This window comes from Erinaceus europaeus, chromosome 8 (assembly GCF_950295315.1).
Source record: "Erinaceus europaeus chromosome 8, mEriEur2.1, whole genome shotgun sequence".
Classification (NCBI taxonomy): Eukaryota; Metazoa; Chordata; class Mammalia; order Eulipotyphla; family Erinaceidae; genus Erinaceus; species Erinaceus europaeus.
Genome location: NC_080169.1, coordinates 114,395,247 through 114,414,617, shown reverse-complemented (window position 1 = coordinate 114,414,617; position 19,371 = coordinate 114,395,247). Strand labels below are relative to the sequence as shown.

Genomic DNA, 19,371 nt, shown 5'->3' with positions numbered 1-19,371 from the left:
ATAGCCCTTCCCCACTAGGGAAAAATAGAAATACACTGGGGGTATGGATCAACCTGCCAACGTCTAAGTCCAACAGAGGAGCAATTATAGAATTATGATTACACAACAGATAGTGTTCAGTATACATATTATTGCTTAGGATAAGGTTACAAGGTTGACTTTTCCCTTGATAATCTTATAACTCACTAAGAAGAAAAATTTATATCTGACAATAATCATGCATGAAGTTTGCACATCTGGGAATTTTGTCTTATTTTAAAGGCAGCATGTAAAAGGGGGGCCAGCTAGGGATAATCCTTTCCTAGAAATGTCAGGAACTTTTCCAAATTTTATATTGGAGGTCAAGGTCAAGAGAAATACATGTTGCCTTGTAGTTTTTTTGATTGTTGTTACAGTTATTATTGCTGTTGTTACTTATGTTGTATTTGTTGAATAGGACAGACAGAAATAGAGAGAGGAGGGGAAGACAGAGAGGGGGAGAGAAAGACAGACACCAGAAGACCTGCATCAACCATTGTGAAGCGACTCCCCTGCAGGTGGGGAGCCAGGGGTTCAAACCAGGATCCTTAGGCCAGTCCTTGCGCTTTGTACCACATGCGCTTAACCGGCTGCGCTACCACCCAACTCCCAGGAGAAGTACATGTTGGGGTGAGGGAGAGTACTCATTGTTAAATCACAAGACTAGTGTGTTTGAACTTCTAGAGAGCTGCAGGCTCAATCCTAGTCACCTACATAAGCCAGAGCTGAGCAATATTCCTCCCTCTCTCTCTCATAAAAATAAATACAATGTTAAAATATTTTTAAATCAGCTGACTTCCAGAAGTAGGGCTAAGGAGCAGCAGCAGCTGTGTTTCTCTCCTCTCCTCTCCTCTTCTCTCCCCTCTTCTCCTCTCCTCTTCTATCCTCTCCTCTCCTCTCCTCTCCCGGGTCAACAGGAATACCAAAGGAGATGACCTCGGACAATAACAAGACAGGACTAGAATGACTTCAGGAACCCACCAAACCACCAGTGAGTGCAAACACGTGTGTCTTATGGATAGAGAGGAGCCTAGGGAGAAATTAAGTGACTGGTAACAGTTCAGCAGTTTACCAGCTGAGTCACCACCTCCAATCTGTTACACCAACAAGAGGATGGCTGAAGGGAGGAGAGGACTCCCCTGTGACTCACCAAATGCAAGTGTGAGTCTCCATTGCTACTGCCCTCAGAATCTGGAGCAGCTGAAGGGAGGCCCTGTGCTGACACCAGGGGACAAAGAATTAACGAGGAAACTCAGGAGAAGATCTATACTTCACTGCCCTAGTGGTAGAGTTGTGAGAGTCTCTTTGCTAACCACCGGATTACCTCTGCCCCACCCTGCTTTATCTCTTTGTCAGGAGTCAGTGATTAAGCTAAGAAGCCTACTTATAGTTTAAAAGCCCTCAGGCTCCCATAGCCTACAGGGAAGGAAAAGAACAAAAGAGGCTTTTAAACCACTGAGCTCCAACTCAGGGATTAAAATACTATTGAAACAACTGTCAATTTCCACAAATGTAAACCCTGTAGTTACCTTACTTAGACACAAGTCAGTCCAGGCAAGAGTGATCAGTAATTTGAAAAGTACTGAGAGAGGGACCTCATAACATACTATATAGAGTAGTTAAAGCAACAAGAAGATATACTGGAGAAATGAAACAGGACAAGAGTCCAGCTAAAAGCCACCCAAAGGGTGAAGCACAAAATAATTAGGTCCCAACACTAGTTAAGGAAATAATAACAGGTGTGAGTAAAGAGTTTGAAAGAATTGTCATCAGAAATACAGAAACAACAAATGAAGAAAACACTAATTATCTCAAGGTGATTAGAGAGCTGAAAGCTGAAATAGCTGAGCTAAGAACACAACTGGCTGAACAAGCTAAAACAGTATCAGAACAGGGTAACCAAATAGATGAATTCCAGAAAACAGTAGAGGGGAGAAAGAATAGAATAAATGAGGCTGAAGAAATAATTCACAAGATCGAGGACAAATTAGAGACAACTAAAAAAGAAATAAGAGATCTCAAAAAAGAGATTTAGAGATACTGAAACAACAACAGAGACCTATGGGATGACTTCAAAAGAAATAATATAGGCATTATTGGCTTACCAGAGGAAGAAAGAGAGGGAGGAGAAGAAAACATTTTTTAGGACATAATAGCTGAGAACTTCTTTAGTCTAGACAACATCAAAGACATAAAGGTTCAAGGAGCCTAGAGGGTCCCAAATAGAATTAACCCAGACTTAAAGACACATCATATTTAGAATGGAAAGGAATAAGGATAAAGAAAGGATCCTGAAGGCTGCAAGAAAAAAAACAAAGAGTCACCTACAGAGGTAATCCTATAAGATTAGCAGCAGACTTCTCCACAGAAATACTACAGGCCAGAAGAGAATTAAATGGCAAAATATCTATCGAGTGCTCAATGAGAAAGGCTTTCAGACTACTATATCCTGCTAGACTGTCATTCAGACTAGATGGAGGCATAAAAACCTTCTCAGCCAAGCAACAGTTAAAGAATTAAGTATCACCAAACCTGCCCTAAAAGAAGTTATGAAATTTCTCCTATAAACAGATCACCATAAATAGGCCATATATCAGAACACTCTAAAAATCTACAAGAATGGCATTAAAATTTCTGCAATATTTGATATCAATAAGTGTCAATGGCCTGAATTCACCTATTAAAAGGCACAGAGTAGGAAGATGGATGAGAAAACACAACCCAAGAATATGCTGTCTTCCAGAAACCCACCTAACTCAACAAGTCAAACAGAAACTCAAAGTGAAAGGATGGAAAACTATCACACAAGCCAATGGCCCACAAAAAATGGCAGGAACTGCTATTCTCATATCTGACCTGATAGGCTTTAAAATAAATAAAATTAAAAATATACAGATGGACACTACTTAATGCTCAGTGGATCAGTAGGACTTAAAAAAATTATGAACATGTATGCACCCAATGAGAAGCCATCTAAATACATCAAACATATACTGAAAGAGCTACAGCAATATATTAACAGCAACACAGTCATAGTAGGAGACATGAACACCCCACTCTCTCAACTTGACAGATCATCCAGGCAGAAAATCAATAAAGACATGAGGGAGCTAAATGAGGAGATAGATAAACTACAACTATTGGTCATTTTCAGAGTCATTCATCCCAAGAAACTGGAATACACATTTTACTCAAGTCCACATGGGTCATTCTCAAGGATAGACCATATGTTAGGCCACAAAGACAGCATCAGCAAATTCAAGAGCATTGAAATCCTTCCAAGTGTCTTCTCAGACCACATTGGAATTAAACTAACACTTAACTTAACCTATAATTGCCAAAACAACCTTGAGAAGAAAGAACAGAACTGGAGGCATCACACTCCCAGAACTCAAATTGTATTACAGGGCCATTATCAAAATTGCTTGGTACTGGAAAATGAATAGACACACTGACCAGTGGAATAGAATTGAGAGCTCAGGAAGTAAGCCCTCACACCTATGGATAGCTCATCTTTGACAAAGGTGCCCAGACTATTAAATGGGGAAATCAGAGTCTCTTCAACAAATGGTGTTAGAAAAAAATGGGTTGAAACATGCAAAACAAAAAAAAGAAACTGAACCACTCTATTTCACTAAATACAAAAGTAAATTCCAAGTGGATCAAGGACTTGGATGTTAGACCACAAACTATCAGGTACTTAAAGGAAAATATTGACAGAACTCTTTTCTGCACAAATTTTAAAGACAGCTTCAATGAAACAAATCCAATTACAAAGAAGACTAAGGCAAGCATAAACCTATGGGAATATATCAAATTAAAAAGCTTATGCACAGCAAAAGAAACTGCTACCCAAACCAAGAGACCCCTCACAGAATGGGAGAAGATCTTTACATGCCATACATCAGATAAGAGGCTAATGGCCAGAATATGTAAAGAACTTGCCAAAATCAACAACAAGAAAACAAATTACCCCATCTAAAAATGGGGGGAGGACATGGACAGAATATTCACCACGGAAGAGATCCAAAAGGCTGAGAAACATATGAAAAAAATCCCCAAGTCTTTGATTGCCAGAGAAATGCAAATAAAGACAACAATGACATATCACTTTACTCCTGTGAGAGTGTCATACATCAGAAAAGGTAGCAGCAGCAAATGCTAGAGAGGTTGTGGGGTCAAAAGAACCCCCCTGTACTGCTGGTGGGAATGTAAATTGGTCCAACCTCTGTGGAGAACAGTCCGGGGAACTCTCAGAAGGCTAGAAATGGACCTACCCTATGGAGCTGCAATTCCTCTCCTGGGGATATATCCTAAGGAACACAACACACCTATCCAAAAATATCTGTGTACACATATGTTCTTAGCAGCACAATTTATAATAGCCAAAACCTGGAAGCAACCTAGGTTTCCCACAACAGATGAGTTTCTGAGCAAGTTGTGGTATATATACACAATGGAATACTACTCAGGTATAAAAAATGATGACTTCACCATTTTCAGCCAATCTTGGATGGACCTTGAAAAATTCATGTAAATCAAAATAAGGCAGAAACAGAATGATGAATATGGGATGATCTCACACTCATGAAGAAGTTGAACAAACAAGATCAGAAGAGAAAACACAAGTAGAAACTGAACTGGAGCTGGCGTATTACACCAAAGTAAAAGGCTCTGAGGTGGGGGGAGGGGAAGAATACAGGTCAAAGAAGGATGACAGAGGACCTAGCAGGGGGTTGTATTGTTATATGGAAAACTGAGAAATGTTATACATGTATAAACTATTGTATTTACTGTCATATGTAAAACATAAATTCCCCAATAAATAAATAAATAAATATTTTTAAATGGGAAGCGAAAAAATAGTATTGGGCACCAGGTGGTAGTGCAGCGGGTTAAGCGCACATGGTGCGAAGGCAAGGACCAGCATAAAGATCCCAGTTCGAGCCCCCAGCTCCCCATCTCTACAGAGGTTGCCTCTCAGATGGTGAAGCATATCTACAGGTGTCCATCTTTCTCTCCCCCTCTCTGTCTGCCCCTCCTCTCTCCATTTCTCTCTCCTATCCAACAAGAATGACAGCAACACTAACAATGATAAACAACAAGGGCAACAATAAGGAAAAATAATACCATTGGAAGTTCATAGTGTTAAGATAGGTGTGATTAGTTTTTTTTGACAAAAACAAAAATAACTATGTTTGCCTGGTTAACTAGCCCCTTTGGACGATGAACTGTTTTGTCATGAGCTAGAATGAGTTTTGAGCTCGGCTTCTCACTGCACTAAAGGAAGCTTGGGTGTTGTGATCTCTTTCACTCTCTCTCTGTCTCTCTTTCTTGGCATATATATATACACACACACACACACACACACACACACACACACACACACATATATATCACACCAGGGAAGTTTCCAGTGCAGGGAGAATAACACAGAGCCGACTGAGATAGCAATGTGATCTGGGAACAATAAACAGTTGTGTATTATCAAACAATATGAGGAATGGCAAAGATAAAAAGAAACAAATCTACTAAGGTGTCAGGTAGCCTGTAGGCTTTGCTTAGGTGATTAACCTTTATTGTACAGAGAATATTATCAAGTCACTAGTAGTTTTCCAAGGGACAAGACATAAACAGGCCTGGGATTCAGATAGATGGCTTTGATAGCAGTATGGAGGAGGGAGTGCTTTAGATTAGACACACTCCTGGAGTATCTTATTATAATGCAGATTCTGATCCCCCAGGTCTGGGGTGAGGGCCAAGATGCTGAAGGGGTATTATCCAGGTGAGCTCTTCTGCCAGCTCTGACTGGTTTATTCACGTTGCTAGAGAGGAAGCCCCACACTCCAGCTAATCAGTAACAATATGGGATAGTTTCTGAAGTAGCCCTAGAGATCGGAGACTCTGTAACCTTCTAAAAATTGAACTAACAGAAGACAGTAGACACCCTGCACCTCCCACCTTGCCCAATCTGAAACAAAAGGCGAAGACAGTGCTTACGAGTCTGTGGCCATGGCCATGAGGTAGCCGTACAGGCTGTGCAGGTTGTAGTGCAGTCCCTCCTGAAACTCTGCATCCATGCACAAGGTATCTGAGAAAAGGATTCGCTCCACAACACCTGGAGGACACAGGGGGACAGGCCCACAGCTGAGACACCTGCCGTATAAGGTCACTCCCCAACCTCGAGCTTCCTGAGCCCTGTGTCTTCCTCCACCTCTCTCTCCTCAACTTGATGCAATGGCTTTCAGACTCTCATTTCAACCCAGTTAGATCATTTGGGGACTCTGGTGGTTCACCTGGTTGACCAAACATTTTACAATGTGCAGGGGCCTGGGTTCAAGTCTCCAGTCTCCACCTGCGGACTTGGAGAGCTTCACAAGTGGTGAAGTGGTGCTTCAGGCATCTCTCTGTCTCTCTCCCTCTCTATTTCTCATTTCCTCTCAATTTCTGGCTGTTTCTATCCAATAAACAAATAAAGATAAGAAAACAATTAAAAAAGAAGTTAAATTATTTCAAGAAATGGATCTTCCTTTAAAAAGAAATAGTTCTCTCTTCAAGTAACAAAAAGGAGTTAGGGAAACAGCTTAAACCAATACCCAAGGGTCCAAGGAAAGTGGACAAACCAGAATATACAGCAGAGGCAGGCTTGGCACTCAACCAAGTAGGGGATATCCTGAAGGTATGAGATCATATATCACGCTGAGACCAGGCAATTACGTTCTGGGCAAAGGGACTGAACACACTGAATGCATCCACCATCCAGGTCTGTTCACACACTCCAGCTCCACACTCCTCTCCCTGAGCTGGGGAGCTGGGGAGTCGGGACTCTGAGATGACAGAACCAGGCAATGGAGATAACTCTACCCCAGGCTGTAATTTGACTAATAGTCACTCCTCCCCCACTGAAGCACGACATAGGAGCCAAAAAAGGAGCTTTTGTGTGTGTGTCCATCCAATGACATGCTGGAGTTCACTTGCTTCAGCAGCGTTGTCTAAGCCATACTGCTTCACACACGATCACTTTTTTTTTCTTTCAAAATCAGGCACTAGAAAATTAACTTGGATTTGAATGGGATTCAAAAATAAAAAATAAAAAGGAGAACTTAAGGATCCTTTAAATGGTTACTAGTAGGCATTTTTAAAAGTCAATAAAGTGTATTGCACAAAAGTCAAAGACTTTGGGGTTGGAGGGAGGGGTTCAGGTCTTGGAACATGATGGCAGAGGAAGACCTGGAGGGGGTTGAATTGTTATGTAGAAAACTGAGAAAAGTTACACATGCACAAACTCCTGTATTTTACTGTAAGCTATAAACCATGAATCCCCAGTAAAGAAAAAAATGTTGGGGCTTGGTGGTGGTGCACCTTGTTACAATGTACAAGGACCCAGGTTTGAGCCCCTGGTCCCCAACTGGAGGGGGAAAGCTTTGTGAGTAGTGAAGCAGGGCTGCAAGTGTCTCTCTGTCTCTCTTCCTCCCTAGCTCCCTCTCCCCTCTCAATTTCTGACTGTCTCTATCTAGCAAATAAATAAAGATAATTAAAAAAATTAAATAAAAAAGTTAATGAAGCCACAGATTTAATTCAGTGGAAGGTGGTTTGTGCTCTGACATTCTTACAGAGTTTATCGTGGAGCCATAAATTCATGGGATTATATCTGAAACTGTTTCCACCTGCCAGGCCACATGTGCCCAAGTGCTGCTCTCACTTCTCTCTTTACCTCTCTCATGGGAAGTCTTCCTTTTTTTTAAATTTTTTTTTTGGTAATTTTTATTTACTTATCTTCCCTTTTGTTGCCCTTGTTGTCTTTTTATTGTTGTTGTAGTTGATGTCGTCGTTGTTGGATAGGACAGAGAGAAATGGAGACAGGAGGGGAAGACAGAGAGGAGGAGAAAAAGACAGACACCTGCAGATCTGCTTCACCGCCTGTGAAGCGACTCCCCTGCAGGTGGGGAGCCAGGGGCTCGAACCGGGATCCTTATGCCGGCCCTTGTGCTTAGCGCCACCTGCACTTAACCCGCTGCGCTACCGCCCAGCTCCCGAAGTCTTCCTTTTTTATCTAATATAAAATATGTAGGGGGTCGGGCAGTAGCGCAGCTGGTTGTGCTCACGTGGTGCAAAGCACAAGGACGGGAGTAAGGATCCAGGTTCGAGACCCTGGCTCCCCAACTGTAGGGGTGTCGCTTCACAAGCTGTGAAGCAGGTCTGCAGGTGTCTATTTTTCTCTTCCCTCTCTGTCTTCCCCTCCTCTCTCCGTTTCTCTCTGTCCTATCCAACAACGAACGACATCATCAACAACAATAATAACCACAACAAAGGCAACAAAAGGGGGAAAAAAATGGCATCCAGGAGCAGTGGATTCATGATGCAGGCACCGAGCCCCAGCGAATACCCTGGAGCCAAAAAAAATATCATGCAAAAGACATGTTTGTTTGTTTTTTTCATTTCCCAGGGGGCTGGTCAGTGAAGCACTCAGGAGAGCACACATGTTTCAGTGCTCAAGGACCTAGGGCGTCAAATCCTAAATCCCCACTTGCAGAGGGGAAGTTTCATGAGGGGGGGAGCAGGCCTGCATGTCCTCCTCTCTCTCTCTCCTTAATAATGTTTATTTATTTACTGGGTGGAGACAGTTATGAATCAAAAGGAAGGGGAGCTAGAGAGGGAGAAAGGCCGAGAGACAACTGTAGCTGTGCTCCATCACTCTCAAAGCTTTACTCCTGCAGGTAGGGGCTGGGGGCTTGAACTTTGGTCCTTGAGTATTGTAACATGAGCACTCAATCAGCTGCCTCACCCTCTCTCCCTGTCTACCTCTCCCTTCCTTCTTGATTTCTCTTGGTCTCTACCCAAAAATATATAAATAAATTAATTTTAATTAAAATAAGATATTTAAAATAAAATGAAACTATGACTAGGACGGCTTAGGAAGAAGTAAACAGGATGAGTGACAGGAGAACTGGGCAGAGAAGTTGAAGCCACAGAAGTACACTTTTGGTCATGTGCTTACTCTCAGTTTATAGCAGCAAAATGGAAATCAGAGACCAAATAATGCAACAAAGTCTCCAGTAGAGTAGGGGTGTGGGTGTTTGGGGAGGGGGTAGTCCCTTTATTGGGGGCTTAGAAGTGTTCTTGGTTACACCCTGTGCTACTTGAGGCTATTGTTTTTTTAACATCATTAAGAAATAGGTGAAAACTTACGTGGTGTGAAAGGTGGAAAGTTGAACTCATTTACTTCACACTGATGACCAGAATTTGAGACTGAGCTGGCCAATTCATCCATTTCCTTCAAAGACACAAAGCACACAGGACAGATGATGTTACTGATCATCAATCTGTTGAGGAATATTTAGGGGAGAGCCCGCTCTGTGTGGCCTCTTGATTTTGGAATATTGACGTCCCTTGTTAAGTTTTCTGGACTTCTATTCCACCTTTTTGATTGGATTGAATCTAAGATACCTCTCACTTCTAAATAACATTAGTACCATATTATTTTTTTATGCATCAATTTCAATCAGTTAATTAGAAATCGTTTTCACAGCTGATTCTTACTTTATAGATGTTGTTACTTGTATTGCTATTATTAATGGTCTCAGTATTGTTTAAAGGATCCTACTGTAATATTTGTTTTTATAATTGATCTTTTTTTTTTTTTACTCCACTCAGTGTGGGGCAAGACAGAGATATAATTGAGATTAAATCTGTTTCTGTAAATCGGGCTTAAAAGTTAAGTGATGCCTAACAGATAATTTTTCAGGTTTCAAATTATTCCTATTAACTATCTCTATTACCTCTATTAGTATCCCTATTATTATTCTCATTCATAACAGTATTCTCTGGTGAACTTCAAGTTTTAATTAGTAAGTGCACCAAATAATGCAGTTAATCTTCTAATGATTTTTTTTAATTGGAAAAATAGTTAATGAACGGAAAAGCTAAGACTTTGTAGAGCAGGGGAATTTCTTCTAAAGAAATAGCCAATTAGAGGTAGCTGTAGAATAACCATAGAGGATTTTTGCAGGGTCTAATTTATTGCCTATGAGTCTAGTCTCGGAGTCAGACTGTGGCATACCTGGTAGAGCGCACATGTCACAATGAGGAAGGACCCAGGTTCAAGCCTTCTGTCCCCACTTTCAGAGAGAAAGTTTCACAAGCAGTGAAGCAGTGCTGCAAGGAGTTTCTCTCCCTCCCTCCCTCCTCCATGGCTCTCAATTTCTCTCTCTCTGTCTCTATTCAATAAATAAATAATTTATAATTTCTATCTTTAGTAAAAGTATACTTAATCCTACTCTGTCAAGCAAATAGGTCAGGGTCAAAGCTCATCTCAAGATTTGCATTTTTTGACTCCAGAATCACTGTGATCTTCCAATTAGAACTTACAATCCATACTCCATCAAAAGTCAGGTTTTTATAGAATTCACTGAACTGATCTTTCCACCACTGGGTAGTAGCCGGGTTGCTATAATCAGGAAAGACCGTCCATCCTGGATAACCCTAGAGGAGAAGAAAGCACATGGTGATGTTTACTTTGTTGAGTGGTTCACTCATGTTGGCTACTACTCTTATTAGAAACACCTATGTGTCCAACTCGCCTTATGAGAATCAACATATGTGATGTTCTCCTCACCCCTCCCACAAATAAACAGCAAAATAGATGAAAGGTATTTAATGGAAGAGGACAAGGAAAGCAAATAGGAAAATAGATAAGAGCAATTGAATGTCTTTCTTCTATTAACAATGTGAAAAAATTAAATTATAACAGGTTTGTTGGAGAACTATTTAAAAGGTTGGAAAGCCTAGCTATGTAAGGTATTAGCAAAAAAATGCATTAAGTAATTAAAGGTCATCTAAAACCTATTTTTTATTTTATTTTAAATATTTATTTATTCCCTTTTGTTGAACTTGTTGTTTTATTGTTGAAGTTATTATTGACATCGTCATTGTTGGATAGGACAGAGAGAACTGGAGAGAGGAAGGGAAGACAGAGAGGGGGAGAAAAAGACACCTGCAGACCTGCTTCACTGATTGTGAAGTGACTCCCCTGCAGGTGGGGAGCTGGGGGTTCGAACCAGGATCCTTATGTTGGTCCTTGCACTTTGTGCCACGTGCATTTAACCCACTGTGCTACCGCTCGACTCCCCTAAAACCCATTTTTAATAAAGTTCAGAAATAGAGTGGGTTGGGAGTTGGACCGGTGTTCGGATCCCGGTTCGAGCCCCAGCTCCCCACCTACAGGGGAGTCGCTTCAGAAGTGGTGAAGCAGGTCTGCAGGTGTCTATCTCTGTCTCCCCTCTCTATCTTACCCTCCTCTCTCCATTTCTCTCTGTCCTATCCAACAATAGCATCAGCAACAACAACAATAATAACTACAACAATAAAAAACAATAAGGGCAACAAAAGGGAATATATATATATGTATATATATATATATATATATATATATAAAATAAAAAAAGAAATATAGTGGGTTTTGACATGTAAACACTCATTTTAAATGGTTAAGTGGAGGTAGCAAGGTAGCTCACCTGTATAGTATGCCTGCTTGGCTGTGCAGGTGACCCCAGTGCAAGCTGAGACCCCACACACTGAAGGAAGCTGTAGTGCTGTGCTATCTTTCTCTCATTCTCTCTGCCTCTCTCTCTCTCTTTTCTCTATTTTTCTCCCTTCCTTCCTTCCTTCCTTCATTTCCTTTCTGGTTTTTGTTTGTTTGTTTGTTTGTTTTTTGCCTCCGGGGTTATTGCTGGGGCTCAGTGCTGGTACTGGAATCTACTGCTCCTGGTGGCCATTTTTTTCCTTTTCCCTTTCTTTCCATAGGACAGAAAGAAATTGAGAAATGACACAGAGATAGAGAAGGAGAAAGAGACATGTGCAGACCTACTTCGCCACTTGTGAAGCATCCTCCCCTTCAAGTGGGAACAGGGCCTTGATGTCTCTCTCTATCTAAAAAAGTCAGACCAGAGACATGAAACGCTGGAGGCAGCAAAAAGTCAAAAATAATAAAAATAGTCAATGATTAAGTGGCATTTGTACTTTTTATAGAGGCCAAGTATTTATTGCACTTCCTCTTTTTTCTATAAGCTCTTATCAAAGGGTCATTGTTAGGATATGTTCCGGTAATACTGCAAGATAAAGTCAAATAGATGCAGTCTGGATCATTTTCCTAACAAATTTATAGTCAGTCCTCTAGATAGGACCTTATACACAAGCACTATAATAGTTGTACATACATCCATTAGTTTATATGTATGTGAACACATATACATACATAAAATGTCATGTATAAAACTGCATAAAGATATTTTAATTTAATTTTATTAATGATTTAATAATGATCAGCGAGATTGTGGGATAAGAGGGGTACAATTCTGTACACTTCCCACCACCAGAGTTCCATATGCACTCCCCTCCACTGGAAGGGTCCCTAGTCTTTATCCCTCTGGAAGTATGGGCCAAAGATTTTATAGGGTGTGAACCGAAGTCCCATTCTTTTGTTCTTGCTAATAGAGTGACAGAAAATTCTAATTAGATAAAATTTTAGAACTCAGGGAATAAATTATTTGGCAAAAGAGTCACAGTTATATGCTACCTAGAATATTTGCATAAGAAACCTATGTCTACCTTAACTATCTCTGCCAAGATCTTAAATCAAATAATTCTTGCTATATATCAGTTTAAAAGGGATAAATAATTAAACTTATGTAGCTTTGTTGCAAATTCCTAATTATATGTCACTCTAATATGAATACTACTAAAAAGACTCAGAGGTCTAGGGTTTCTACTCTTTATATGACCAAGACAGTGTTAATATGACCATTATATCTGATTTTTTAAATTTCTTTTGTTTTGTTTTCTTTTCTTTTCTTCTTTCCTTCAGGGCTATGAACTTGAGACTTCATGCTTGAGAGTCTAATGCTTTATCTACTGTGCCACCTCCCAGACCACAAAAAGAAGTAATTTTTCTACAAATATATATAATTTCTCAATAACATGTAGTACTAGGGTGTCAGAGGCTAACTTTTTAGAGTCCAGATCTTAATAATTCCCACCACACAAAAAAGAAGAAATGATCATAGTGTAGTATAACAGATGTTTGAGGCATGTCTGCAATGACAGTCACTGCATAATGTAAATGCATCAGTTCAATGTGCTGTACTGCTTGAATTCACAGTGTTGTATATCAAGTGTATGTCAATCAAAAATCAATTTGTCAGAAGTTTCATTACTCTACTATTACTCATGCTAGTTTCAAAATAAAATTGAAAGAGACCTCAAAAGTTAGGAAAACAATAATAATACTGTAACTTACCTCCCAGTCATAGTCATACCAAAAGTATAAACTTCCTCAAATTACTATAATTCATTCTGAATTTTTAAAGGTTCTTTCTTATTTATTTATTCTACAGAGATGGGGAGAAATTAAGAGGGGAAGATGATAGATAGGTAGATGATTGATAGGTAGGTAGATAGATAAGTAGATAGATAGGCAGATAGATAGATAAATGATGTACAGAAACAGACAGACAGACCTGTAGCACTGCCTTCGTGTTTGAAAAGCTTCTTCTCTACAGGTGGGGACAGGGTTTGAACCTGGCTCCTCCTATGTTGTAACATGAGCCATCAACCATGTGTGCCCCACCTGGTCCCTACATTATGATTCACAAAAACTTTAGAGAAATTACCTGACCAGCAACAAAGCCGTTGTTCCCCATGATCCATATTTTCTTTCTATTTCCATCGTTATAGGGCTGGTAGTCAGAGTGATTTGAAATGCCAGGATTCTAAGAAATAAGTAACATAATGGACATTATTCTTGTACATTTCTTATGCATCTTGGAAAGAGAAACTGGGTCCCAGAGTAAGAGTTTGAACGTACCAGAATAATGACACATTTTTGTCCTTCAGCATGTAACTTTTCAACAAATGGTAAGAGATCAGCAAAATTGTCTCCATCAATAGTGAAATCTTTGAATTTGTCCATGTAATCAATGTCAAGATACTGGACATCCTGAAAGGTAATGTCAACCAATCAGACCTAAAGATTGCAGTCGGGAGTTGTGATCATTCTTTTCCCCCATCTTTAAAACAGCAACTATGTTCAGTGATGATATGGGCTTGCTTCCAGATCATGGCTGTTTCCAGGATTAAGCATGTCCTCTGTGAAAGCTATTTAGACTGCAGATATATCTCTATGCGTATCTCAAGATAAGGAGAGAGACCCCTTGATAGGAAGTGTGTCTTCTTTAGTAGAGAATGAGTCAGAGGCTCAGTGAGTGTGTATCCACAGCTCCACCAATCATGTTGTGCAATGTAATTGGCTGGAGATGGTGTCAACCTGATGTAACTTGCAAATGGTTGGAAGTCTGGCCTTCTTTGCCTGAGGGCATGTGGTGCTGGTATGCTGTGGGTGGAGGCGGTGAGCTGGGGAAGGAGAGGTGTCACTGAGGCTGCCTGGAGGGCAGGGACTTGTGAATTTCAACCTTGCTAGTTACCTTTCTCATGACCCCACTGACTCATACCCCTGATTTCCTGGTGTTTTCTGTAGGACACCATGACCCCAGCTAAGGCTTCCAAGGACCTGCCAGACCGCTTCTGACTGCAATAATGAACGGCTGAACTTCTGGTAACTGACTCATGTACTTTCTGGGCCTAGCACATTCTCAGCCCCAGCTGATAATTGCTGATTCTGCAGTGTGTATATATTTGTCCTTTGCTCCTGTATTACCCTAATAAAGCCTTGAATTGTTTAACCCCCTTCCTAGCGAGCCCTCAGTCAGTTCTTTATACTCCACACAGCAGAACAAGTCCTTCTACTTTAGTTTCAACACTGTGATGTTACTATACTCCTTCTGTTGGTGCCCCACATTGCTGAGGACATAACCCACAGTTTCATGCATGCAGAACAGGACCTGTACTGCTGATCCATCTCCCACACAGTCCCTGTGTCTTGTTCGTCTCAGTAACCTGAGTTTGGATGGCTGATATAAACCAAGTATTCTTGTTAAGTTTTGTTTCTGACCATACCCATTACAAAGTAATACAATCTGAGGCCAACTAATCCGAACCCACACAAACTGACACGACTCCAGTATATAAGTGAAGTATAAGGAATTTATTCTTAAGTTTGAAAGAGTGAAAATAAGGCTAGTACTCAGACTTAACAAAGAGAGGACACCAAAAGACAAAGACAAGACCAACCTCAGCTGAGTGATCCCAGGTGGGTACCAAATCTGGTCCAGCCACTCTGAGGCTTGAAATTCACCCTCCTTTAAAGGGAAAAGTGAAGGGGGATCTGTATGATTGTGGGGAGGGGGTTTGCATGTCCTTGCTAATTTATCTTTAGGGTAAAAGTTTCAAGGAGAACATTCCATTCTTATCTTCCAGGGAGGAAGCAGGCAGTGTTTATAGAAGCCAAATGGACAAGTTAGCATATAGCTGAGAAAGCAGGGGTTACAGGGTTTGCAGTTTCAAGGTAAACATTCGTATCCACTGGAGCTGAAGCAATTAGTGCATTAGTGTAATTTCATCTTATCTAAGAGATTTTCTAAGAGATTTTTTCTACTTCAATGAACTAGTCCAAATTTGGGGAATTCCATTCTCTCACACTCTTTATATGTTCATGTGAATGAGTGCGTTACTAACGTGATAGCCATGTACTAATCTGAATGCTCAATATTAAGCTGGAGTATAAGAAGAGAAAAGAGTCTTCTCATCTTTTTTTGTTTGCTAACATAATTGAAATGAAAAATCTGCAGCACCTTGGTGGACTCTGTAACCAGTCCACTCCACACCCTTTGATTCAGTTTGTAGCAAATCAGCACTGGACTTTTTCTGTCCTGAGTGTAACCAATCAGCTTGCTCTGTGCCCAGTTTGAAAAGAATAAAAGCGATCCAACATCAGGTTGATGGGGTTTACAGCTAATGGTATTTATATACTTTTCCCATATTTGGGAGCTTCTCTCTGCCCTTAATGAGTTTTCTAGTCCTTTCCTCAACTCTGACACCATCTTCCCAGACAATATGCCTAGCCCACCTGCGTGTTAGCTGTTGGGCTCAGTCCAAAATTAGTAAAGTCATGGGCCCCTTGGAATAAAGCTAAAATAGACTTCTTAGCTCCTTCCAACATGAAGACCCCAAATCTCATCTGCTATATGTTTACCATTAGGTTTCTTGGTATTAAACAAATTGTTCTGTATTATATCTTACTGCTTATAAGCCCCCAAGTTACAGATGCTACCATGAAACCAATCTGACTTCCCTGGGCAGATAACCTCATCAATGTGTCCTGGAACCCCACCTCCCCAAAGGCCTACCCTACTAGGGAAAGATAGGGACAGGTTGGGATTATGGATCCACCTGTCAATACCCATGTCCAGCAGAGAAGCAATTACAGAAGCCAGCACTCCCTTCTTCTGCACCCCATGAAGATCTTTGGTTCATACTCCCAGAGGGATAAAGAATAGGAAAGCTTCCAATAGAGGGGATGAGATATGAAACTCTGGTGGTGGGAATTGTATGGAATTGTACCCCTCTTATACCACAGTCTTGTTAATCATTATTAAATCATTAATAAAAAAAACTTATTAAAATAAAAACATAAAAAAGAAAGAAGCAAACAAAGAAAGAAAAGCAAAACACAGGACTAGGCATGGTCTGTTACAAGGTCTAGGACTAGGGAGTGTGGAGAGGAGAGGATTGAGTGGGTGTTAGGGACACATTGCACACTGGTGGAGGAGGATTTAAGTTGGTAGGAATGGTGTGAAGATACCTATCTTGGTGTGAGGGGGTCTCTAGGGTCCTGGTTCACAATGGTGAAGGGGACCTAAGTTGAAGGTGAGAATGTTTTGCAGACACTTATCATTGAGAGATGAGAAATTGTACTCAAGTGTCAATAATTGTACTGTAAACTATTAACCTCCCTGGTAAAAATGATTTTAAAAAGGAGGAAAGAAAAAGTAAAGAAAAACAAAAGCTGGTTTGCCAAAGCAGAAGAGTTGATCAGGTGTGGTAGGAACCAACCTGATCCCACAATTCCTTGCCCTCCATGCAGCCTAAGTTTGTTTCTTGACTATATTTGAGCTGTAACTCTGGGGAGCTAAAACACTCAGCTGTTAACACATATGTTTCTGTAACATAATAATTATGAAAGAAAGATGACGAAAGGACAGAGATTTAAGCAAACCATCTCTCCCATGGACATTATTTTTTGCATTTGCCTGTGAACCTGAGAGGAGCAGCATTTCCCGGAGTGAGAAGCTCAAAGTGTGAAGAAGGGGTTAGTTGACATTTCCCAAGGTCACATGCATGAGCAGGGTGGGGGCCAGTTAGAGTTTTGTTGCTAGATCCTTTGATTCCAGATAGTCTTTGAAGTCTCACAGGTGACACAAAGATCTTCCAGAAAAAAATGTTCTCTCATGCATGCAAAGGTTCTAGCGAAACTAGGGGAAATTTTTAAATATTTGATTAATCAATAATTAATCAATCTATTTATTTAAGACAGAGACGTCAAGACGGAGACGGTTGATAGATAGATAAATTATAGCTAGCTCACTTGCTAGATAGATGATAAATGACAGATAAGAGATGACAAAAGAAACCTGCAGCATTGTTCTCCTGCTCAAAAAGCTTTCCCCATGCAAGTCAGGACCAGAAGCTTGCATCCAGATACCTGCACTTTGTATCATCTATGCTCTTCTAGAGTCACAATAGCCTGGCCTCCAGAAAAGGTAGTGATCATGAAGAGTTTTCATAGTGTTCACTTGCAGAATAGATAAGGGAGAAATTAAATGAGCACACAATTTCTCTTCGACACCAAAGCCACACAGGGTTATTATGTCCCGTTGCAGAGAAGAAACATCCCCACCCTGCCCTTCCTTGCTGCTCTAAGAATGGATAGAAAAGTCCTGAGATCAGGTCAAAGCCATTTTTATCCACACGGTCTTCTTTCACAGGCTAATAAAATGCATATTTGAACCAGAATTACAAAGAACCAGCCCCAGATAAATTGTTTGGATATTCTCACAGACCACAGTCATGCACATCCTGGAGAAACTTGACAAGTGCTATACACTGAATGATGATGATGATGATGATGATTATTATTACTTATGATGGGATACTGAAACACATAATTCCTTTACAATTAAGAGGTATACAAAATTAGATTTAATGGGTTTTTTTCAGTGTTTCCTTTTTATAAATAAAAATAAAAAATAGATTCTGCCAGATTGAGGCTTTTCTGTAGGCCATTTTACTATAATTATCAGTTCTTATCAATTATATGAACACCCCAGATAGTACTAACTTTGGTAGATTCTGTTCATTGTACCACATACTTTCGAAGCATAGTATAAGGATTCTTTGCTAACAGCCCACCAACATCAGTTTTATAGAAAAGAAGAAACTAAGACTCAGAAACAGGAACTAGCCCAGCACTGAAAAGACTAACAAGAAGCAAAGCTAAAACCAAAACCCTATTAAATGGACCACACACTCTGCTTATTCCATGTTAAGGCAGGAAGTTTAACAAGTGCGCTTCTGGTAATAGGTCTATTTCATTATGTTTCTTAATAGATCAAATCAGATGAAAAAAAAAAGTCAGAGAATGATGGCCTTATGCATGAATATGTTCCAACTTACATATGGGATCCCAGTGTCACGATTTCTGTTTACAACCTTCTCCAGCTCTGTGAGGCCACCATAATTTCTGCGACTAAGCTGGAACCCAAGACTCCAGTACGAAGGCAAGAATGGTCGTCCAATAAGCTGAGAAGATAAAAACGTGTCCACACATTTAGAATAATTACATTTGGTAGCACCATGTCCAATCCTGAAAATGCTCCCATCTCATTTTCTAAAAGCTCTTTATTTAAAATGTCAGTGCCAAGAGCAATATCTCAGGGTGCTTTGCACAGTGCCCCAATTTATCCTATTTTTAGATAACTAAATGAATTACTAATTACTTCAACATCAGAAAAGAATAAGATTTACTGAGAATGCATGAATCATGGTAACTTAGGAATCACTTTTCATTCAGTGCGTATTTTTTGAGTGTTTGTCATGTGACAAGGACCAAGTGACATAGGCACCAGGTTACACTGTCATAAAACAAGTATGATTCTGTTCTCTCAGTGATTAAATGAAATAAATTCCTAATATAATGGTCTGTGGCAAGGATCAAGAAATAAAAACTGGGTGAGATTATGCTTGAGATGGGTGACAAAATACATGTGTATTTCAAATCTAGATTCTAGAGGGTACTCTGCTTAATTTTGTTCACAAAAGATCACTGTGCTTTACTGTGAGAATTCCCTCAGCAGGGGATTACGGCTCTGAATTCCCAACTAGTGAATTTGCACCTCACTAATG

At 40.2% G+C, this 19,371-nt stretch overlaps 1 protein-coding gene across 1 annotated transcript in view; it reads right to left on the bottom strand.

Annotated features, from left to right (window-relative positions):
- Positions 1-19,371, bottom strand: part of LOC103112856 (probable maltase-glucoamylase 2) — a 109,366-nt gene that overhangs the window by 71,193 nt on the left and 18,802 nt on the right. The window contains exons 9-14 of the mRNA XM_060195670.1: positions 18,643-18,768; positions 13,880-14,011; positions 13,686-13,784; positions 10,387-10,500; positions 9,208-9,292; positions 6,019-6,136 (exon numbers count right to left, since the gene is read on the bottom strand). Of these exons, the coding sequence (XP_060051653.1) occupies positions 6,019-6,136; positions 9,208-9,292; positions 10,387-10,500; positions 13,686-13,784; positions 13,880-14,011; positions 18,643-18,768 (674 nt within the window). The remainder of the gene's footprint in view (positions 1-6,018; positions 6,137-9,207; positions 9,293-10,386; positions 10,501-13,685; positions 13,785-13,879; positions 14,012-18,642; positions 18,769-19,371) is intronic.